Source organism: Pleurodeles waltl, chromosome 7 (genome assembly GCF_031143425.1).
Source record: "Pleurodeles waltl isolate 20211129_DDA chromosome 7, aPleWal1.hap1.20221129, whole genome shotgun sequence".
In the NCBI taxonomy this organism is placed as follows: domain Eukaryota; kingdom Metazoa; phylum Chordata; class Amphibia; order Caudata; family Salamandridae; genus Pleurodeles; species Pleurodeles waltl.
The window spans coordinates 560,500,218-560,524,520 of record NC_090446.1 but is presented as its reverse complement, the minus strand read 5'-3'; the positions used below and the strand labels follow the sequence as shown (position 1 = coordinate 560,524,520).

At 46.1% G+C, this 24,303-nt stretch overlaps 1 protein-coding gene across 1 annotated transcript in view; it reads left to right on the top strand.

Moving 5' to 3' along the window:
- The window catches only part of PARP2 (poly(ADP-ribose) polymerase 2), a 283,463-nt gene that overhangs the window by 185,738 nt on the left and 73,422 nt on the right, over positions 1-24,303 (top strand). Inside the window, exons 13-14 of the mRNA XM_069244318.1 lie at positions 2,968-3,031; positions 3,669-3,803. Coding sequence (XP_069100419.1) covers positions 2,968-3,031; positions 3,669-3,803 — 199 coding nt within the window. The remainder of the gene's footprint in view (positions 1-2,967; positions 3,032-3,668; positions 3,804-24,303) is intronic.

The following is a 24,303-nucleotide window of genomic DNA, read 5'->3' as shown; positions in this document are numbered from 1 at the left end:
AAATGAGGTACACTGTGCAAAGAGTCCAAGCAATCCCCAAAGGTATCACAGAGGCACAAATTACATCCCAAATGCTCTTTTCTTGGGTGGTGTGATCAAGCAGTTCGACATATCAGAGGTTAGTGCTAAGCACACACACAGTAAGTGAGACACACTTAATAAAGAAATCCGACACCAATTTCTAAAAATAACACATACTTTTATGTAAACTCTGATACCAAGATCACTGGAATCAGGTTAGTACTTTTTGAGTTATGAATTTTTATAGTTTTCAAAAGTAGACACTGCATTTTTCAGGAAGCTGCAATACAATCATATGGAGGAAAACAAAGACAGCAATCCAGGTAGAGTACAACAACTTACAGGACCAAAAGGGGCTTTTGGGGCAATGTCCAAGGCCCCACCAACTGGTCACCTCGGGGAGCTCTGGTGCGTCCAGGTGCAGTGGTGTTACAGCTTCGGATGCCCAATTCAAGTCTGTGGGGATTGGCCTGATTACAAAGTTGTCGCAGGGATGGACTGGAAGGACAGTCCAGAGGAACCCACAGGGGTGCTCGACCCTTGAGGTCCTCGGGCACATGGGGACACAGTCGGTCCATTCCTCCTTGGGCTGCAAGGAGCAGGTGCAGGGGTGTCTTCTGGCATTGGGTCCAGCACTTGACTTCCTTGTGGATACGGGGGGCCCACAAAAGCACTCTGCTGGCGTGGGCTGGAGGTCCAGTCCGACCAATCCAACAAGTGGCTCAGGTCTCACGAGGTGGGGAGATGTGGGGGACACCCTGGGTTCTCAGCTTCAGGGTCTGGGGCAGATGGGTGCAGAGGCATCCTAGGGCATCAGGATTTGCCTCCTGATCACTCGCAGTTGGGGGTCTGCAGAAACAGTCTGCAGACACCGTGTTGAAGTCCACAGAGGTGAGCACAAGGTGGGCCTCTCTTCTGGAGGGCTTGGGGACCACGCTGACACCGTTGGCCCACTTCAACATGGGCTAGGTGGCTCGGGTATAGTGATGATGTCCGTTGTCTGGTTTTTGGCAGTCCTGGTCCTCTCAGGGTTTTCTTGGATGCCTTCAGATGCCTGGGAGCAGCTGCTCTGCTCCAAGGGAGTTCCTCCTGGCAATTTGCTGAACACTGGCAGCTCTCCCAGCTTCTTGGAGGCTACAGCAGCAGGACAGGTCAGTTGCTCCTTGAGGGTCAGGCGCAGCAGGTCGGCCTGCAGGATTGGCACCAAGTCAGTCGTGGCCCTTGGTTCTCGAGTTCAGTAGGTGTCTTGTCCACTTCTCCTTTTGTGTCCAGTGAAGATCTGTGGATCTGGTATTACGGGGTCCCTTAAATACTCAATTTAGAAGGCGTAAAGGAGGGTCAAGGGTAGTAGCCCATGGGATGTTTGATACCAAAAATCCCTATGTTCGGAGAAGCCATCATGTAGGTTCAGGGGTGCCACTAAATACTCAATTTAGTGGTGTTAAGGGGGAGTGCCAGGTGGTAGCCAATGCACTGACTATCTTTAGGGTGACTTCACCCTTTCTCTGACCTCTTCCGCTGGGACGTGGGCATAACCCTAACCCTAGTGGCCTAATTCCTTCCAAACAAAGATGGAGGAATTTAAAAAGTGGTGTCCACTTCAGCTCGTCGTCCTTAGGGGTGGGACTGGCATGAAGTGGGCACATCTCCTAAAATGCCTAATATTCATGTGTGTTCTGCTGCCAAAAGAGGGGTCAGGACTTTGGGGGGCGGTCATCTCTGTCATTTGGAGGGACCTGGGTCGCATTACAAAGGCAGCTAGGCCTTTGAAACTTCCTGACCTGGAATGTCCATCCTGCCTGGGTGAGGTGCTAACACCCCTGCCCAGTACAGGCTTTTGTCTGTGGCCCTCGAGAGCACCGACTGTCACCTTGGGTGGTCAGAAACGTGGTTAAGTTGCTGGAATTGGTCAGGACCAGTCAGTTATCACACTAGTAGCTGGTAGGTTTTCAGGGGGCACCTTTAAGGTGCCCTCTGGGTGCTTGTATTAAGAAATCCATCATTGAAATCAGTGAGGATTTATTAATACAAGATGTTTGATACTATACATCCCTAGGTTCAGAGAAACCACCATGTAACTGGGGATCTCGTAGTGGCCATTGTCAATCGCCTGTATTTAAAATGGCTTCCCTGTACACTTACTATGTCTAAGAATCGACAAAGACATAGTAGGGGCATATTTGCTCATGTACATATGCCCTCACTTGTAATATAATGCATCCTGCCTTAGGGCTAGAGGCCTGCTGTAGGGGTGACTTACAGATATTGCAAGCAGTGTTTTAGGCAGGATCGCACACAAGTGTGTGCCATGTTGTGTTTTCATTTTTGAGAGCACCTGCATGAGTGGTGCTAGGTCCTTCAGAGTGGCAGAAGTTGTGCTGCAGCTCTGGAGGGCCGTCTTCCGTACCCAGGTCCTAGGTACCAGTGGTTCCATTTACTAGGGACTTAAAGGGGGCTGAAGGTCCTGGTCGCTTGGGAATCAAATGTCCAGGTGTCTTATGTTAGCAAAGGAACACTGGCACTGGGAACCTGGTTTGCAGAAACCTAGTGCACTTCAATTGAAGTTGCATCTAAAAACCGACAAAAAGTGGGGAGTTATTGCAACCAGAGCCCAGCTCCCTACAAAGAGGTGAGCAGTAGAGTTGTGACAGAGTGCAGAAGAGCAAGATGTAATCTTGTACGAAGAGTTAAAGAGTAAGATGTAATCTGATTGCTCATCCAGGGTCATTGAGTATTTTTCTGGTTTTCTTCAAACTCGTGGACGAAAACTGATCGGAAACTGGTAACGCTGTGCTCTGTGCCTTGTTTAAATTAACTGCAATTTGTAGTGTTTGTAGCTTGCTGTGATTTTGTTTATCTCCATATAACTGATTTAATGAATCTGAAATCTTTAATTAACTTAGCCTCCAGAAGATGACCTCTGACAACCGTCGTCTTATTTTACAGCTTAAAGACGCCACCCATGATCAGAACAGAGGAAGAGTTGAAAGAGAAAATCCTGCTGCTCGAGGTGAGAAAAGCACATAGGACACACCGGAGGTGTCAGTTCTAAAGCTCAGCCCCATGTTTCTATTCACTGTTGACCTTTGCCTCACAGTCACTTTGTGCTAATTCCTGTGAAATGCAGTGAGAAACAAGGTGAGATGTGAAAGTTAGAACTTGGGATAGGGGTTAAGTGAGTCATTTTGTTTGCTCATCTCACAGTCCATCTGCTGAATCATGTAGTTACTGTTGTGTAGCAAATTGTCCTATTTATGGTTCCCTTGTACAGTCTCATACAGTATCTTGGCTTCCATTGTAGCTTGCAGAATTGTTACCAGTTAGTTTTACGCAAAGGTGGCGGACTTTTACAAAACACTAGAACCCTGTGGGTGTAACAATCTTTCCTTAAGCCTCTAGGTGATGAGTAAAGCACTTTAAATCCATTCCACCTATCTTTGTGCGCGTTCATTTTAAATACCATGAAGCGAGAGGTGAAAGCTCAGAGTTAATTTAGTAACTACTACTTTTCTGTCGGTATGCACTGGCAACGCAGTTCGTTTTTTACATCTATGACAATACCTAGCGTTGATAGAGTTTTCTTTAATGGGACAGTTACATGTTTGAAATATCCTTTGATGTTCTTGTTCACGTTTTCTGTTTCTCAGGCACTGGGTGACATTGAGATTGCAATTAAGCTTGTTAAGAAAGAGGCAGACAGCCTGGAGCATCCCCTTGACCAGCAGTATCACAAACTGGACTGTGCGCTGCACCCGCTCAACCACAACTCCGAGGAGTTCAAGGTGAGAGTCCACTCTGTTCGATTCAAGAACTTACAAACAAACATAATACCACAGGTGCCAGGTAAGTATATGAATAATACTCTTCTTACAGTTTACCACTGAACGTACTCTCGTGCCTCAGAGCTACAATGCAGCACCACTCCTTTATTGTTTTTTAAAGTGGCACAGTCTATGCCCACTTCATTAATTGGCTGTTGTTGGTGCCTCCAGTTTCCTTCGGGCCAACGCTACCAGTTTGAAATGGGCTTCTGGGTCAGATCACACATGAATACCAGTTAAACAAAAACCTATTCAGTGCTGTAAAACCACTAAGTTCTGGAACAGTAGCCGTGCTTGCCTTTTGGTTTTTGGAATTTGTATAAAATTTGGATATTGAGTATTCTACTACATTCCTGTAGATGAGGGTGCTATAAAATGTCACACATTTCATTAACCACCGAATTGCCAGATGCCCCATGGGGACCGTGTTCCTTGGGTTGAGTGTGTAGTTCAAACCAGGCCATCAGTTTCTAAAAATATTGGCAGAAAGGCATAGCATAACTAATTAGTAAATGGTCTATTGATGACAAAGGATGCCAAAGAGGGCTTTTCATTTATGTTTAAAAAGAGCCAGAAAAGTGCCCTGCCAGTGCCAGTTGTAAATCTGTGGTAGAAAGATGACTTTCTTCAATAACCAGTGCTCAATACTGATGACTTCCCTTGGCCTGATAATAAAAAAAAAATCAGACTTCATGTAGTCATATGCTGCATACATAGCATCGAAAAACAGAATTTGGTAATCGCAGCTGTAGCCTGAATCCAGTGTGGAAATCTTCACTCTTGCCACTGGAGGAGTGTTGTAAGCTCAAATGCATGGGCAGAAGCATTGCTTAAAAAGCTTTTGTAGCCACAAGAGCAGAACATTCTACAATGCTCTCTGCCAGGTATAATACAGAATAGTAGGAGACTGCAGCACAATAGACATATTTCACCCTAACCTAAGTAGATATCTGCAGAAGGCATACTGGCCTCGAAGTATACCATAAAACCTTCACTAGATCTGGTGCACATAAGTACTCATCACAGCTTCATTGAACAAGTCATGAGGCAATGAGAATAGTTGAAATGCCAGGATCTGGGTCTTGGAAAGGCCGTTTGTTGGGGAAGACTTGAGAAAGGTGAGCCTTTTTCAGCTAAGAAGGATTGTGGATAAAGCTTGTAGGTCACGTTAGATAATGGCAGGGTGGAGTCTGTTAGTGTGCCAAAACTCAGAATTAGTCCTTTTTCTTTAACGGATACATGAGATGGTTCTATGGAAGTTATTCCTTATCCACCACCTTCACTGTTAAAATCTACCTTTCTATTATCAGCCTACTGTTATTTACAATCCTATCCACAAAGGAAACAAGAATTGAAGTCTGTCCAAGGGTGTTGAAGCTATAGGAGTCCAATCAAAATAAGCCTACCATTGGTCAATTACATTATTCCAGTTCGCTACAATTATACCCATTTAAGCCACAAAATAAACTATGATTCTCTTCAAAATCTTCACCTGTGCCACTAATATAATATTGAAACTTAGAGATTAAAACGAGATTAATTGACCTTGTTTACAAGAAATAACGAGGATGTGACATTTCTCAAGCTTATGTTCCAATGTGAAACAATGGATTGAGACTGATCTTGGGCTCTTGATTCCTCAACTAATAAAGCTAGCCTGGCTGATATGGGGCGATACCCCGAAACCGGTCCCAGGGTGCTTGTTTCTAGTCCAGGGAGGATCTAACTTGGAGGATCGGGCTGGACTATTCCCATGGGGAACAGGGTTAAGTCTGATTTACATATGGCTGGGTCCGGACTGGGGTGGTGTGGTGGGCATAAATTAAAGAAGACATTTGGGGCCAGATGTACCAAAGGATTTTACCCATTCTGTGTCTATAAGAAAAAGCTTTCGTACATATGGCCCTTAGAGTCACAGTTTCACTAGAGTTCATTACAAAACTCCAAGAATGGTATTTCCTTATTATAGCTCAACAATACTTGCATTCCTATCATCACCCCCTTAAGGCAGTGGAAGTGTCCCTTTTTGGGGGTGGGGCGGGGTTGAGGGGCAGAGGGGGCATTAGTGATTTCTGATTGCTTCCCATTTCCTTGGTGGCACCTGCTATCCACTGGATACAGACCTGTTTCTCCAGTGGGTACAAGTAATGGGGTGTAGGAGGCTGACTCAGTATATGGTGTACATGTATAGGTGAGGCACCCTGTACTAAGTCCAGGCAACCCTTAGTGATAGTGTAGGAGGTTCTAGATAACCAGAGCTCTTGGAGGAATAGCTGTGGAGAGCGCTAAGACTTATCCAGGAGGGTGTAAAGCAGTTGCCAATACCACACAGGTCAGTCAGTGATGTAGACACAGAAAAGAACCACACCAGTGTTAGAAAAATATTCTATATTTATTGTAACACAAACTAGGACTAACTTTGGTATACCTCCTAACTGGAGATATGATCATGCAAATATACTACAAAAAGGTATGTACAGGCATATAATAACATGTGCCCCTGGGGTGGGCCAAACCATATACTAAGTAAATGGAATGCGAGAATCACTCCCAACCCAAACTACCACCTAAGGACCCTTAGGACTGGGGAAGCACATGAACGCCCAAAGTAAGTTGATAGGATTCCCCAGGCACCCATGTGCAGAGTTGTAACCCCGGATCAGTGTCAATAGGATAACATGAGGGAGTCGTGGCTAGAGTTTTTGAGTTCTAGCACCCTTCACAGAGGTCCCTAAAGAAACCAACTGGGACAAGGGAGGTTGGATAGGGCCCCCACCGTGGATACCCAAAACAGTGGAGTACCTACACCAGGGAACCCAGGTGCATTGGGGTGAATTTGTGTCAGAACCTCTTGTTGAAGTGAGTGTGGACCTTGTTTGTCCAGCTGCTGTCGTGACCTGTGGACCAGGTTGGTGGAACCCAGGCTTGGATTCCTGAAGAAGTAGACTTATGGAAAGGGGAACTGAGTCCAGACCACCCAGAGGTGCCCAGGCAGTGCAGGAGGGCAATGCCCACCCTTCTTGGAGATGCTTTCCTGCTGGACAGGGGAGGGGGGGGCAAAGAAGTGCAGCTGTGGAGCACAGGTGATGGAGGAAGACCCTTGGAGTTCTCTACGAGCTGTCCCACATTAGTAATGGGATTGCAGATGTGTCAGTGACCACTAACAATCCTTGGCAAATATAGGGAAGCGTTCCACGAAGATTGCAGGATTTGTGTGGACCAGCAAAGGCCAGGTTAGCCAACCTTTGCACGTAGGTCAGAGCCAGCCCTCAGAAAGCAGGAGAGCCAGCAGGCACAGGGACTCGCAGGGAGGCCTGAGCAACCCAGCAAAGAGGGATGCCCACCTCACAGGAGTTGCAGAGAGGACGTCATTTTTGGAGCTAGAAAGTGCTGGCGGCCGGGGCTTTGGATTGAAGACCCAACAAGCCTTGGCAGCTGGTTCTAGCCAAGCAGCTCCAGAGAGGGACCACAGACTTCCCAGTTGCAAGAAAGATAGGTCAGACCTCTGGAGACCCACAGAACCGCTACCTGTGTTGTAGAGCCTTGAAGAGTCTGTTGGACAGCAGGATCCACAAACCGGTCATCGTTGAGGTGCCTGCGGATGCAGGGGAGTGACTCCACTCCAAGGGAGATTCCTTCTTACTTTCCCAACTGCGGGCAGAGTCCCTGTGTCTCTGGAGAATGCACAGCCACTGGGGTTGCATAAGTCTTGCAGAACTTGGAAACAAAGTTGCAGTAGGAGCCCTTATGGTTACAATCTTTGTTCCAGCGAAAAACAGCAGCGATTCTGGTGTCCAGGTTGCAGAGGAGACTTGCTGAGAGTTCCTGAAGTCTTGCAGACAAATCTAGGGTCCAGTCGTCAGGGATGCCCTTAAGTAACCCAGAAAGGGGGTTGGACACTTACTGCAGTGACCCACCTATCAGAGGGGGTCAGGGACGTCACCCAGCTGGACTAACCAGTCAGATGCTCCCAGGGGCCTCTGCTCATCTTATTTTCAAGATGGCAGAATCAAGTGCCCGCCTGGTAGCTCTGTGCACCTTTCTAGGGGAGGAACTCAACAGGGGGGTGGTCACTGCCCTGTTTTGTGTGGTTTTGTGCCAGAGCGAGAGCCGGGAACTCCTGCACTGAGTAAACCGATTTATGCAAGAAGGGCACCAAATGTGCCCTTCAAAGCAGTCTGGAGGCTGTCAGAGGTACCCCCAGCCCAGTGACACATATTTCTAAAGGAGAGGTGGTCACACCTCTCCTTTACAAGAAATCTTTTGTTTTGCCTTCCCCTGCCTGAGTTAGGCTCAGCAGCAGGAGGGCAGAGCAGTGTCTGGGGTCGGCAGCAGCATGGACTGGCATGCAGACCCTGCAAGGCTTTACAGGCAGACATGGGAGATGCCCCAGGGAACCCCCAAAGTACATGGTATCATGCAACTAGCACTGGAAACGGTGTAGTTGTATAATTCCAACATGTTTGATACCAAAATGCTTAGGTTTGGCGAAGCCTTTATGTAGTTGGACATCTTGTGTTGACCAGTGTGCACTACATACTTCAAGATGGCTTCCCCACACTTACAAAGCACAGAATATGGAGTCTGGGGTTTGTAGGGGCACCTCTGCTCATGCAGGGGTGCTCACTCTGACCCTATAAGTCACCCGTGAGGTATGTCCTTCAACCCAAGGGCAGGGTGCGGGGGAAACCAAGTACCATGCCCTTGGGCTGGAGGACCTACCCTAGGGGTGACTTATAGGGTCAGTGTAGTGACCATGATATGTCAATCTAAAGTGAAAAGTGTGTGCGCCATCTCACACAGGCTGCAATGGCAGACATGAAGTCACAGTTTGCATGGGCCCCCATGGGTGGAACAATACAAGTTGCAGAGCATGGGGCCCCCTCTGGTGGACCAATGCCCTGGTCACCCACGTACCTTATACTAGAGACTTAAATGGGTACACCAGTATGCCAATTTTGGGTTGTAAGAGTTACTTACCAACTAATTTTAGGGGAGAGAACACTGACACTGGGGTCCTAGTTAGCAGATTCCCAGTGTACTACCGTCTAAACACACTGACACCAGACAAAAAGTGGCGGTAACTATGCCAATAAGGTGCTACTTTTCTACGTGGGTTCTTGAAAGACTGTGTTAAAACAACTTACCCAAGGAAAGAACCCCTGAAATAGTCAACAGAACAAATGTACCTCTCAAATGGCATGTTTCTTTAACACCTGAACACACAAACCACTGGTTTTGATAATGTCATTTTAATGTTAACACTGGTTCCAAGTGGGTTTCAGTGATCTACTGTTTTTTTTATTATGTAGAGGATTTTCTATAGCAAGAGCAAAATCGGGTTGGTCCAAGTGGGATCTTGCATAATGTAGTCTGGCAATTTGTTCATTTCACACATTGGGCCTTTGCTGACCCTGGTGTGCAGTAGTCTCTGTGCTAAGAAATAGATGGTGTACTCCATGGCAGAGGATGTTTCACAGGGAATTTAAAGGCCATGGTTTCCATTCTTGATGTTACATTGGTGAAACAAATATCAGTATTGGATATCACTACCCTCACCCACTTCCTCCCAGTAGACAAATGTCTACCCGTACAGATGTGTGTGGAAGCCTGACCCACATCCAGAGTCTGTGAAGTGCACTGTGTTTCTTCTTTGTGCACTATATACAGTCCTTCCCGTTGACCAAAATGAAGATCCTGGCAGCAGGTGGTGCATTTGTATCCATATTTGGTCCATTGGTGGATCAGGCATTACCATCAGCTAAGTACATTCATAGCTTACAGCTCATACTGCAAACCGTACTAGAGTTTTTCATGAACCAAGAGCTCTTTTGCTTCTATTTGTGTTCAAGACTTAATTAATTAGAGTTGCTTTGGACTTGTGGCAAGTATATTCTTCTATATTTTCGTGTCATAAAGTGCCCTGTCTACCACACCCAGTCCAGGGATGACATTCTTTTTTTGGGTAACGAGCTTACTTGGTAGCTGAATAACAGTGGTCCCACTAAGGTGGGTCGAACAAATAAGAATTCTAGCCTTGTATCTGCCATCACATGCTTGGAAGGAAAGGAAACTGCTGTTAGTGTACATAGTGACAGCACTGCTTCTGGTGTTGGCCTGAAGGCTTTACAGAAAAGCTTCTCAGGGACCAGTAGGTCACCAACTCTTCAGGTCCACGGGGTGCTTAAAAATAAGGTTTGTGATGTGATCAAAGAGGGGGAACTTTCTTCACATTAGTGGGTTTGCATTCAGGACAATTGATCTTACCATGAAATACCATCAGCAAAATGTCAGAAATATATTGCTCAAATTGCACAGTCTTTGGAACTGGCTGTTAAGCCAGACAAATTTGGTTGCTGCTTGTCTTGCATGAGTCAAGGAAAAGGAGACTTGCATACTGACCTGACGGCATGCTTCCTATAAACAGAAGACAACCCTCTGGCGTGTTTCCCTAGAACTATGGTCACAAAATATGCTCTCAGTGACCTGCTTGAATGGTCAGAAGGCACACTTTCCAGGGAAATCTTACCATCATTGTTAAAAGTGGGGTCTCTAGTTGTCAGTGGTTTGCACTCTGTCCAAGTAGGGACCCTCACTCCAGTCAGGCTAAGGGAGTCACACAGTTATGATAACCCCTTGCTCACCCCCCTGACACCTTGGCATGAGCAGTCAGGCTTATCTCAGAGGCAATGTGTAAATTATATGTACACACGCACATTAACACAGTGAAAAAACACCACAAACGTACTCCACACCAGTTTAGAAAAATAGCCAATATTTATCTAAGTAACACAAGACCAAAACGACAAAAATGCAACACACACAAGTAAATATATCACTTTTTCAAAAGTGTAAATGAGTCTTAATCCATAGTAATCAATGAGTGTGTCTTTTTAGCACAGAGTACCTGGGATATGTCAAAAACAAAGACGATGTGGGCCACAGGGAAGGTGAGGCGCTGAAAAGCAAAGTGATGCGTTGGTTCCTTACTGTGCAGGGGAGGTAATGCGTTGATTCTTTCCTCGCAGGAGAGGCAATGCGTCAGTTCCTTATTGGCAGGGAAGCTCATGCATCAATTCTTTCCTCACAGTAAAGGCAATGCGTTCATTTCCAGACGAGCAGCCTCAGTTCCTTACTGCAGTGTGGGGTCAATGATAAATTGACGCCTCGGCGATGATGCGTGGAAAATCCAGACTCACTATGTTGATGGAACCGCAGTGAAACAGGCACTGCTTCAATTCTGCAGCCGCAAGACAGCTCTGCATAGACTCTTCAGCCGCAGCACAGACACTGCGCTGATTCTTCTGCTGCAGCGCAGGGATGTGGATTTTCTTCTTCAGGTCCCCAGCTTTCACTTCCAGGAACTGGAGCTCGCACCTCTTGGCAAGTCAGGACTCTCAGCAGAAGAGCCCAGGCACTGGCAGATGAAGTCTTTGATGTCCCTGAGACTTGTAACAGGAGGCAAGCTTAGTTCAAGCCCTTGAAGAACCTTGGAAAGCAGGATGTAGAAAGCATAGTCCAGTCCTTTCACTCCCAGAACAGAAGCAACAAACAGGGGGGCAGCACAACAAAGCAGTAGGCAGAGTTGCAGTCCCTACTACGGCATCTAGCTCTTCTTTCTGACAGAATGTCCTCAATGCAGACTTGTTCTAACTTTGTGGGTGTAGGAAAGCACTATTTTTTACATGGTTAGCCCCCACATTTTGCCTGGTTTCTGATGTGGATTTGACTGTTAATGCACCAGGTCCCTGCTAACCAGATTACCAGTGCCAGATCTCTTTCCCCAAAACTGCACAGTTGTTTTGCACACTTGGCAAACTCTTTAGCTTCCACTGTAAGTCCCTAGTAAATGGTACCCCTGGTACCTAGGGCCTGGGGTACTAAGGAAGGTCTCTGAGGGCTGTAGCACCAATTGTGCCTCCCGCAGGGACCCCTCACCAAACCCACAGAGTGCTGCTAGTACTGACTGTGTGAGCTGGTGCAGGCAAAATTGAAAACATGACCTGTTACACACTCCTGTGTGCCAGGTCTCCTATCACTGCATGTGCTAAATGTAAGTCACCCCTAAGGCAGGATGCATCAAGGCACATGTATGTGAGGGCAAATATACATGAGCAGATATGCCCCTTCCATGTCTGTCAATTCGGAGACATAGTAAGTGCACAGGGAAGCCATTTTAAATGCATATGCTGGACACTAGTCATTACGAGTTCCCAAGCTACATGATGGCTTCTCTGAACCCAGCTATGTTTGGTATCAAACATCTCAGAACAATAAACCCTCACTGACACCAGTGATTAATTTATTTATACATGAACACAGAGAGCACCTTCCAGGTGCCCTCTGAAACCTACCAACTACTAGTGTGTTGACTGACTGATCCTGACCAGTTCAACCTGCACAGAATTGTTTCTGCAACCCCCCACCCCACGGTGAGAGCCAGTGCTTTTGAGTGCCTTAGACAAAAGCCTGCACTCGGTGGAGGTGTTACTTTCTCTCCAGGCGGGATGGACATTCCAGGGCGGGGAGCTTCAAAGGCCTCGTCGCCTTTGTAATGAGACCCAGGTCTCTCCAGATGGTGGAATGACCGACCCCCCTGTCCTGAACCAACTTTTGGCGAAAGCTGAGGCGGAAAAATTAGTTCAGTTAGGAGGCGTTCCACCTTCATGCTCTTCCCACCCCTAAGGTAGACGAGCTGAAAAGGACACTATTTTTGAAATTCCTCTATCTTGTTTGGAAATAATTAGGCCACTAGGGTTAGGGTTATGCCCACTCCCCAGCAGAAGTGGTCATAAGAAGGGTGTAATCACCCTCAAGGTGGTCAGACCATTGGCTACCACCTGGTACTCCCTGTAACGGTCCTAAATTGATTATATAGGTGGCACCCATAAACCCTAGAACTCATATTTAGACAGCCTAAGAAGACCTGGACAAAGAAGAATTGCATCCACAGAAGAGGAAAAGAAGAAGCAGCTGACCTGGAACCAGCCCTTCCTGCCTGCTGACCTCGAAGGATCCTGCACACAAAGCCAACTCGTACAGCCTTCAATAAAGACTCATGTCTCCCTTGGGTACTGGACGTGCCCTGCAACAAGAAACTTCAAGGAAAAGACTCTGCAGCTGCTGGAACCACAGAAACTCAAGGTGAAGCCAACCAACGGGTCCAATGCGGTTCCCCAGCTGCCCAGAGACCGAATCCAGTGTGCTCACACCCATCTTGGACGCTCACAAGATGCCTGCAGCCTCAGCACGCAGGTCCCCTCTCCCACAGGCTTGTGGTGAGAGACAATCCGACAACGCCAGAAAACACTGCACCTGTGACCCCTGACTCCAGCTGAGTTGGGTCATGTGTGCCAATTATGTCATCCAGCTCCTAAGAGCTTGAGTCCACTCTGGCTCCACCCCTGCAAAACTCCCCCACGATGCCTGCAGCCTCAACACAAAGGACCCCCTGACCGCAAATGCTCCCGGACGTGAAAACCAGACGCCTAAAGACACTCATGCATCTGTCGCCCCTGGCCACAGGAGAAAAGGACCAAAGGCGCACTTAATGTCCCTGAGCACCCCAAGTCTAGTACCTACCTGTTTGTTTTCCCCGAATGGCTTTCCAGCCAGAGCCTGCAGTCTGTTTGTTTGTCACTGGGTCAAACTCTTATAGGAAACCCTTGGGCACCCAATGCCTTACTGAACCTCTGCACCCGGCTGCCCCAATGCCACCCAGTGTGGCCTGTTGGTGTTGTTCAGATCAGTGCTCAGTACTTACCTTAACTCCTGAGATTGGCTTTGTAAGTCATTGTTAACCCAGTATTTGCTGAACATTGTGTTTGATGGCATGTGTGGCTGTAGATACGCATTCTTTGCATAAGTCTGCCATCTAGTGTTGGGCTTTAAGTGTTACAAGTTTTTTTTTTTTTTTTAAGGATCTTTTTCAGTCGTGGGATCGAGTGACTCCTCCTCAGTGATTATGCACATTTGTTAGATTGTTTTTTCTCCGCTGTCTGGTTCGGATGTGTCCTCCTCTCACTCTAGTTTTTCCTCTTCTTGGTCTACTCCGAACTGTTCTCTTCCATCTTTCTTTCAGCAACGGTATTGTACTCCGATCGGGTTTCTTTACATTGCGTGGTCAGTCTGGATTTCTGTTCCAGTAGCCGGCACACCGCTCTTTGGGGACGCCCATCTCGGGGCTACTTCTCCGCGTGGCATTGGACTATGCAGGGCTAATCTAACTTACAAATCAAGCAGGTACACTGTTCCAAAAAAGTAAACGGAACTCCACTGGACACACTGCAAATTAGAAGCAAGAGCCCTCACACATCCATTGGATGTCATGCTTCATCATTGGGCGCGCTCCTCGTCAGACTGGCGCTGCTATATCTGACGGGCCCCTCAAAAGGGCTCTTTGCCGGGGATTTTTAACAGTAGTGCGTGCCGTGATTAACTAGACGTGGGAAAGAATTTAAACCTACATCCTGAGAGGAGCTTTTTAAAACTTTTTTGGAACAGTGTACTTGTTTGATTTGCATGAATTTTGAGAGACTGTACACTAAACCAGTTAACCTCCCTATCCCCCCTCTTTTTGGTTAAACTAATCAAACTTACTCGGTTTTGCTGTCAGTGCCACTCTAAATTTACCCACACCAACCAACATCTGGTGTGTAATTTGTCTCTCTCCCCGGACCACAATGAACAGACTTGCAACGCCGGCAGTTCCTTTCAATCCAAGAAGATGCTCTGAGACCGAAAAGCTTTGTCGATTGGAGATGGTGTCCAATATACCAGACAACACACCAGATATCTTTGGGGAAGAGCACGCGCATGAGGTGCCAGAACAGGACAAGTCCTTCTTCATTGGAGATTCGGAGTCTGATGTGCAATCCAACAGTGAGAGCCGACCGGTCACCTATGCGCAACCTGTGAGTAGAACAACCCCTACCTCCCCCGCCTTCTGGCCCGGCACCAAAGATAGCCAAAACCAAGTAATCTTTGACATCAACCTTCGGCAGCATCATATACAGTTTCAGATCAAGCAGAGACATCGACCTGAGCGCTTGGGAACAAAGCAAGAAAGCCTCCACATCAGCTTCAGAACCGACAGCTTTGCACAGACTGAAGACTTCATTACTACAAATTTCAGAACACAAGACTGTGCCTCAAAGTTTTCAGTCACTCCTCCGATGTAACTTCACCAGTGAAGTTGATTTTAGAGATCATGGACACTTGTCAGCGTCGGCTTCATATTCAGAAAGAAACAGGTAGAATTATTTCTTCCCCTGTTCCAGTTAAAGGGAAATTAACCTTTATGAAGGGTTTGGAGACTGGTCCTCCCCAAAGAAGGCCTCAAAGGACAAGGTTCCAATTAGACCCCAGCCTTCTCCACCAAATTCTCCAGTTCTTCCTTCCACCCCTCCACCACCTTGTCAATCTCCTCCACAACTTTCTCAACCACAGTTTTCACCACAGGGTTTACCAGCACCACCAGAGGATGATTAGGGTGACACACCAAGAGCTAAATCTATGGTATTCATATGACCCAGATCCTATCTTGCCAAATTACCCAGATCTATACCCTGCACGACCATCACCACCTGAAGACACAACATCTTATCAGCAGTTAATAGCAAGGGCAGTGGCATTCCACAGTCTCTGGCTACACACTGACCCTATTGAAGAGGATTTTCTCTTGGACACCCTTACTACAACACACAAAGAGAGGCAATTCCTCCCCATGCTACCCGGCAAGCTTAAACATGCTAATCCATGCTGCAAAAAACAAGGGAGCTCGTAAATAAGCAGGACCGTGGGTAAGGTAGCTCTAAAGGAGCACTGGCTTTCTGCTGCATCCACATAGGGAACAGAACTTGCTTATACACGGCGCAAGCCTGCCCGCCCCCAGGATCCACAGCAATATGAGGATGATTTTACTCCGGCATGCCATGTGGGTAAAGGGACGCATGATTTGTGGAATTGTGGCTTGGCCTGTATACTGACATCTTCTTCTGCAAGGTCCAATCCCATCCCTTACCTGATTCAACGCGCATTCTATTACGAGTTGGTTTAATCCTTCTCGTAGGCGAACTGTACTTGTGGCACCTAACCACAGCTCCCCGGTGGCCCACCTACCTCTCAACGTCCTCAAGCCATATTGGCCTGGTCTTGGCTACTTGTGCAGCATTCCTCAGTCTCTCAGTCACAACCTATGTCCTGATGATGATGATGATCCTGGTACTAATTGTGCGATCGAAACGTCATCAACTAAAGTTCCCTGACTCAAAGTATTGTAACTAAATTAATGTGTACGAGCATGGGCAACATATGTATGTGACTTAGTCTGTGTTTTCATGTCACAATGAATTTGCCTGAGGACTGTTGCTTTTAATGTTTTTGGTTTCCCACGTTGTCTATTTAATAAATGCAAATACCATTTTGAAACAGTTTATTCACCGGTTTTCATAGATTTCATTGCAGTTCTGATTATTATGTTAATCTTTTTTAATTCAGGGACCATTGTTCCTTTATAGTAGACATGCTAATGACATCTTTATCACTCCTAGGGTGGATAAACAATACAATGCAGCACCTTCAGACCCTCTGTTTATAGGGGATCAAATCCCTCCTGACTCAATAGTGCTAATAGTCAATCTACACAAGATTCTCCCCCTCCTGATAAAGAAAGCAAGAAAATAGATGTAGCAGGGAAAAGAGTAGCAGCACACGCTGCCAATCATTGGTATATCACCAATTTGCAAGCACTATTAGCCCAGTACGACAAACTCCACTGGTATGAAATGAAGGATCTCCTTCAGTCCTCCCAGAAGAGCATTACAAAAGGGCGCAAGAGGTAGTATCAGAAGGTCAGTCTATCTCCAATAACTCTATTAGTTGCGCAACAGATGCCGCACATACAGCAGCACACAGCATTAAGACAAGCATCATTATTCACAGGCATGCTTGTCTTAGGTGTTCAGGCTTCAAGCAAGAGATACAGCAGGCAGTACTCAACATGCCATTTGATAAGGAACACCTATACAACCAACAAGTGGATACTGCAATAGAAAAACTTTAAAAAGATTCAGAAATAGTAAAAGCAAAGGGGGCCGTTATAACCACCACACAACATGGTAATTTTTGTCAGCCACAATTTAGGGGACACCTCAAACCAACGTCTACAGAACTTTCCACGTCTCAAACCAGACAAGCCTCCCATTTTTACAACAGAGGTTCCTTTAGGGGATCATATAGAGGCACAAATAACAAAGGCAAAGGTAAGGCACCTACCTCCAGAGGATCTACCTCCACTGCCCGCCAGTGACTTCCTACACCTTCCACCACCTCACACCTCTCCGGGAGCGGAAAGACTGAAAAACTTGTATCCACAATGGTCTGATATCACCACAGACCAGTGGGTTTTTTCAATTATCCAACATGTTTATTGTCTGGAGCTCACTTCCACTCTACCAAACATTCCCCCTCACACTCGCAAATTCTCACAAGAACACATTACTCTTCTCAAAGAAGAGGTACAGTCCCTTCTTCTCAAAGGGACTATAGAACCAGTCCCCTTCTCACAGCAAGGATCAGGAGTATACTCCCTATACTTCCTTATACCAAAGAAAGATGGGTCACTCAGGTCAATTCTTGATCTCAGACCATTAAATCTCTAAATTCTCTCAGAGCATTTCCATATGGTCACTCTGCAAGGCTACTTCGTGACAGCATTAGATCTAAAGGATGCTTACTTTCATATTCCCATTCACCCAGCACATCACAAATATCTCAGATTCATAATTGCGGAAAAACATTATCAGTTTAAGGTTTTACCTTTCTGGGTCACAACCCTTCCTAGGGTCTTCACAAAATGTCTAGCAGTAGTTGCTGCATATCTCAGATGTCAACACATTCATATCTTCCCTTACTTGGACAATTGTCTCTTCAAAGCCAGTATATTACAACACTGTTGGTGTCACACTCAGCAGATAGTGGATCTCCTTCACACTCTGGGATTCACTATCAACTTTCTCAAATCCCATCTCCAACCCTTACAACTACTGCCTTATCTAGGAGCAGTGCTCAATGCGCAGATAGGGTTAGCATATCCAAGTCCAGCTCGTATCCACACTTTTCAAACTTTAATTGCCCAGTTACAGGAACACCACAGTTACACAGTAAAGACAGTGATGTGGCTATTAGGAATGACGCTGTATTGCTTTGCCATCGTACCTCATGCCAGACTGCAGATGCGTCCCCTACAGCAGTGTCTGTCTCATCAGTGGTCTCAGGCACAGGGTCATCTCGAAGATCTGGTGTTGTTGGACTACCAGACTCACCGCTCTCTGCAATGGTGGAATTCCACCAACCTCTACAAGGGGCAGTCCTTTCTGGACCCTTTGCCTCAAATCACTCTGACTACAGATGAGTCACAGATGGGTTAGGGAGCTCACCTCAACAACCTCACAATACAAGGTCTATTGGATCCCATTCAGTAAGCCTCACAAATCAATCACCTGGAGCTTCAAGCAGTTTTCCTAGCACTCCAAGGCTTTTCATCCACAACTCTCGCACAAAGTGGTTCTAGTCCGTACAGACAAAATGACAATCATGTATTATCTGAAAAAACAGGTGGGGGGCACGCTCTTCGTAGTTGTAACATCTTGCTCAAACAATATGGAAATGGACAATTCACCACCACGTTCACTTAGTGACAGTGTATCTCCCAGGTATGGACAAGCGATTTACAGACCTGCTCAGCAGGGTCCAGCAACAAGTCCACGAATGGGAACTCCAACCACAAGTCCTTCAACAGTACTTTCTTAAGTGGGGAACACCTCAAATAGACCTCTTCGCTACTGAAAAAAATACAAAATGCTGAAACTTTGCTTCCAGATACCCACAGCCTCAGTCCAAGGGCAATGCTCTATGGATGAAAGTGGTTAGGGATATTTGCTTATGCTTTTCTGCCTATCCCACTCATTCCAGCTCGCAAATTGAGGCAAACCTCTCACCATGATCCTTGCAGCTCCCACATGAGCACGTCAAGCTTGGTTCACAACACTTATGGATCTGTCAGTGATTAAGCTCCCCAACAGGCCGGACCTACTCACTCAGAATCAAGGACAGATAAGGCATCCAGACCCCAAATCTCTCAACCTTGTAATATGGCTCGTTCCTGAAGTCATAGAGTTTGGTTATTTAAAACTACTGCCGGAATGTATGTACATTCTCAGAGAAGCATGTAAACCCACAGCCAGACAGTGTTAAGCTGCAAAATGCAAGCGTTTTGAATGTTACTGTGAACCTAAGCACATTGATCCATTGAAAGATTCGGTTCAAGACATTGCTTGCTATTTGCTAAATTTGCAGAAAGCAAACTTAGTATATTTGTCTATTCATCTTCATTTGGCAGCTATAGCTGCTTATCTCCAGAACAGACAACTCATCTCTTTATTCAGAATCCTAGTTACTAAAGCTTTCATGGAAGGACTCCAAAGAGTCATTCCACCCAAGGTACCTCCAACATCATCCTGGAACCTTAATGTTGTTCTTACTAGGCTCATGGGTCCACATTTTGAGCCAAAGCATGCATGCCCTTCTCATTTCCCTTCATGGAAAATGGCTTTCTTAGCTATCACTTCCCTAAGACGTGTAAGTGAACTTTAGGGTCTTACTTTAGAAAAACCATTCTTCTAAATACACAAAGATAAAGTAGGTCTTTAAAAAAAAAAAACTAAATTCCTTCCAAAAGTAGTTTGACAATTCAATATCAGCCAATCAATTGAATTACCAGTTTCCTTTCCACAACCAGACTCGGGTGCAGAAAGAGCTGTTCACACACTAGATGTTAAAAGGGCCATCATGTATTATATTGATAGAACCAAAGAGTTTAGGAAATCTAAACAACTTTTTGTTGCTTTTTCAATACCTCTTAAAGGTAGCCCAATATCAGAAAATGGTGTAGCCAGATGGCTAATCAAATGTAGTCCGACTTGCTATGCTAAAGCCAAACTGCAGTTACCTGTTACTCCAGAGCACTCTCCCCTAGAAAAAAGAGTGCTGCTGTGGCTTTTCTAGGTAACATCCCCATAGCAATTATATGTAAAGCTGCTACTTGGTCTACACCACATACATTTACTGAACACTATTGTGCAGATGTATTAGCATGACAACAAGCCAGTGTTGGCCAGGCAGTTCACAGAACACTTTCAGTCAACTCCAACTCCTACAGGCTAGCCACCGCTTATATGGAGGGACTGCTTTACAGTCTATGAAAAGCATGTGTATCTACAGCCACACATGCCATTGAATCGAAGATGTTACTTACCGAGTAGACATCTGTTCGTTGGCATGTAGTGCTGCAGATTTAGATGCGCCCTCCCACCTCCCCGGACACCTCTAGCCATTGCAGTTACATTAACATATACATTTTGTACATATGTAAATACATTGCATAGCCATATCTTTTTCTTTACTCTCTATACACTCCTTTCCTCACCCACCTGCGGGAAAATAATCTAACATGCACAGTATCACAGAGAAGAGAAGTATCTCTATCCCGTGACTCGAAAAGATTCTTTGAGCAAAAACAACGTGTAACACTCTGGACCCAACACTAGACGTCAGACGTATGCAAAGCACGTGAATCTACAGCACTACATGCCACAAACGGATGTCTACTGGGTAAGTAACATTTTCCTTTCCCTGCATAGGATAACATTGAGAGAACTCAGAAAATTAGACTGTCTATTTTTGTAACTGCAAAGTATTTATACATAAAAATCTACTTACCTGATTATGAAGTTTTTGGGTTTGAAACATAATAAAAAGAATTGTTATTTTTCCAAATTGGTCTTGGATTTATTCTTTGAGTGTGTGTGTCATTTATTGCTTCTATGAGTACAACCATTGCTTATCAGTACTCTGATAAGCCTAACTGCTCACACACTACTGCAAAATAGAACATTAGTCCTATCTACTTTTACCTTTGCAAAACAACTGGGGACCACTGGACTCTCTGCACAGTGTATTTCATTTTACTGCAGTATATAGAGAGACAGCTTCCTACATTGGGGAACAGCAGTGGGCCCTGCGACTTTGCATTTGCTGATACCAATTGGTCAATAAGTGACTACATGAGTAAATCCAAAAATTGCCTTTTTTGAATTGGGTATTTTTCCCACATTCTTAAAAGTCCTGTTAGGGTCCTGGTTAGGTCCCTGTAGCTTAACAGCAAAAATCTTAAATCTTACTTCAGCTAGGACTGTTTGGATGTTTTCCCTAGCTCAGAACAGTCCCCACTTTGGTAGAATAATGAGTACCTCAGAGAACGGGGTTGTGGAGCTCACTTTCAGCTTTCCAACAAGCAGTTAAGGGCCCCCTGCAAAGGGTACAAAATAAAAACAGGCTCAAACCCTACCAGTGCAAGGCTTCAAGAGCTACTGGCAGAGAGTGAGCAGGTCCATCCTGCAGATGAGGCTACTGACCCTGCAGATCAGGGCAGTGCAGGTGAGGAGGAACTGGAGCACCCACCACTTGAAAGAGTGGCCCCGTATCCCAAGTGTCTAGGGCACATCCCTTTAGTGAGGAGGACTCTGGTTCCTCAAGGCCCAGAGAGAAACTCTCTGAAGAAGAGACTTTTAGAGAGACTAGCTAGGAGACTTGCCCTGGAAGACAGACTCCTAGCAATAGAAAAAGAGAGAAAAAAAATGGGTTTAGTACCCATGGATGGTGGCAGCAATTTTATAACTAGGGACAGAGTAGAACACCATGACCCTAAAATCCCCATAGGAATTGTTCCCAAATATGAGTAAGATGATGATCACCAAATGGTTCAGAGCATTCTAGATGGCCTGTGTTTCCAGACACCTTGACAAAAAACACTGGGGCTCTGTCTGTTGGGAACTGTTCTCAGTAAGTGTAGAGATAGGCTCCTGACACTGAATGAGGCAGATGCAAGGTCCTATGACATCATGAAGTATACTCTGATTGAGGGCTTTGGGCTTACTCCTGAGGAGTATAGAATCAAATTGAGGGAGACTCGTAAAACCCAGAGTGAGTCCTGGGTTGATTTTGTGGACTTCTCAGACACTAGATGGCTGATTAAAAGGTAGCAATGTGCATGATTATGAAGGTCTTTACAATTTAGAAATGAAAGAGTATCTGTTGAGTAATTGTTTGCAGGACAAACTACATCAGTGCCTGGTCAACCTAGGTCCACTTTATCCTCAGTAGTTGGGGAAGAAGGCAGACCACTGGGTCAAAACAGGGGTGACCAGAACTTCCACTGGTGGGGGAGACCACTTTAAGGAGGCCAAAAAGCCCCCCAAGGGGGAAGAGGGCAACCAAAACAAGAACAAAACAAGGAGGAGTCTAAAGGCCCCCCAAAACCTGCACAGGAGTGTAGGCCCAAGAGACTTTCCAGTCCAACGGTGAGTAGAAGGGGAAAAATTGAGATCCCAGAAAGACTTTGTGCCATAAGTGCAAAACCAATGGACATCAAACTGGAGATCTTAACCGTCCTAACAAAAAGAATGCCTCTAGTGCACCTGCAGTAAATACAGTAGTAAGTCTCCAGATGGGACTCCAAGTAGGCCCTGACGATGTCAGTGAGCCTACAGAGGCAACTTTAGTCTTAGAGAGCGGAGTGCATGTAGCTGCCCTGGCTGTCTGGCACCAGTAATCTGGAGAGATGCAGGCAACATACTCATATAAAAGGTATTCAAGTTGAAGCACTAAGACACTGGCACCACAGTCAGCATGGTGACTGAGCAACTGGTGTCCTCATAACAGTATCTGACTGGTGAGACATACACAGTCCTCATCGTTGATAATCGGGCTAAGGTACATCCCATGGCGATGGTTTTCTTAGAATGGGGAAGGTTTACTGGCGAAAAGAAGGTGGTGGTATCTCCTGCTATACCTGTGCAATGTCTGCTAGGAAATAATCTGGAGTCCTCAGGATGGGCTGAGGTAGAAATATAGACCCATGCAACTGTTCTGGGTATCCTTGAATGGGTCTGTGTGAAAACAAGAGCACAAAGCAAGGCCCAGGGTGAAAAAGTAGAGTTGGAGTCTGGAAAAATGGCCCAAACTACCAAGAAGAAAGACATAAAGTCTGGGAAGGCAGCTTCCAATCAGACAGCAGACCAGGTCCCCTCACCTCAGGGAGAAGACCTGGCAGCCCCAGAGGGAACTGAGCCTCAGGAGCGTGGGCCTTACACTGCAGAGCTCTTAGGGCCAGGGTGACCCTCTAGGGGGGATATGTGCCAGGGACAGATGACCTGTCTCACTCTTGAAGGCCTGAGACAGGAAGCTGCTGCTGATCAGGAAAAGGGAGCTATCAGGGGCTCCCAAAAGCCTACTGGGAGGAGGGACTCCTTTACACTGAGGCCAGAGAACCCAAACCTGTTGCCACTAGGAGAGTGGCTGTGCCTTAGCAGTTGAGAGATTCTCCTCACTTTGGCCTATGATGTCCCGTTAGCTGGGCATCTTAGCCATGCAAAACATGGATTAGGTTGGTAAACCACTTCTGGCCACTCATTCACCTTCTGACCAGGTATGTCCCATTCTGACCAGGTATGTCCCAGAAGGGGAAGGAGTTTTGTAACTTTTGTGCTATCTGCCAAACCAGTGGCAAGGCAGTTGGCCACCTACAGGCCCCCTTAATTCTACTCCCAGTGATTGGGATTCCCTTTGAAACGCTAGGGATTGACATTGTCTGACCCCTTGAGCCTCCAACAGAACAAAGGAATAGTTTTACACTGGTTGTAGTGGATCATGCAACCAGGTACCTTGAAGCAATTCCCCTGAGGACTACTACTGCCCCTGCAGTAGCTAGGGCTCTCATTGGTGTATTCATCAGAGTGGGCTTTCCAAAGGACGGGGTCTCAGACAGAGGTACTAACTTCATTCCTGGATACCTAAAACATGTGTGGGCTGAATGTGGTGTGAGCTGTAAGTTCTCTACCCCAGATCACCCCCAAACCAATTGCCTTGTTGAGGGTTGAAAGGTATTATTGGTGGACTCCCTGAAAAACTCAGGAGACAGGATGTCTTAACTTCCATGCCTGCTTTTTGCTTACATGGAAGTGCCACGCAAGGGAGTAGGTTTTCCCCCTTTGAGCTTCTTTTTGGGCATCCTGTAAGGGGACCACTTTGTTTTGTGAAGGAGGGATGGGGAGAACTCTGAGAGCCTAAGCAGGACATAGCGGACTATGTGCATGACCTTCATTCCAGGATGGCTGGGTACATAGAATAAGCTTCCACAAGTCTTGAGGCAAGTCAGGAGCTCCAGAAGCTCTGGTATAACCATAAAGCCTCACTGGTAGAATTCCAACCAGGGCAGAAGGTATGGATTTTGAAGCCTGTGGCTCCTAGGGCCCTCCAAGACAAGTGGAGTGGACCTTACCCCATCCTAGAAAGAAAAGGGGAAGTCACGTACCTGGTAGACTTTGGCTCTTGCAGGACCCCA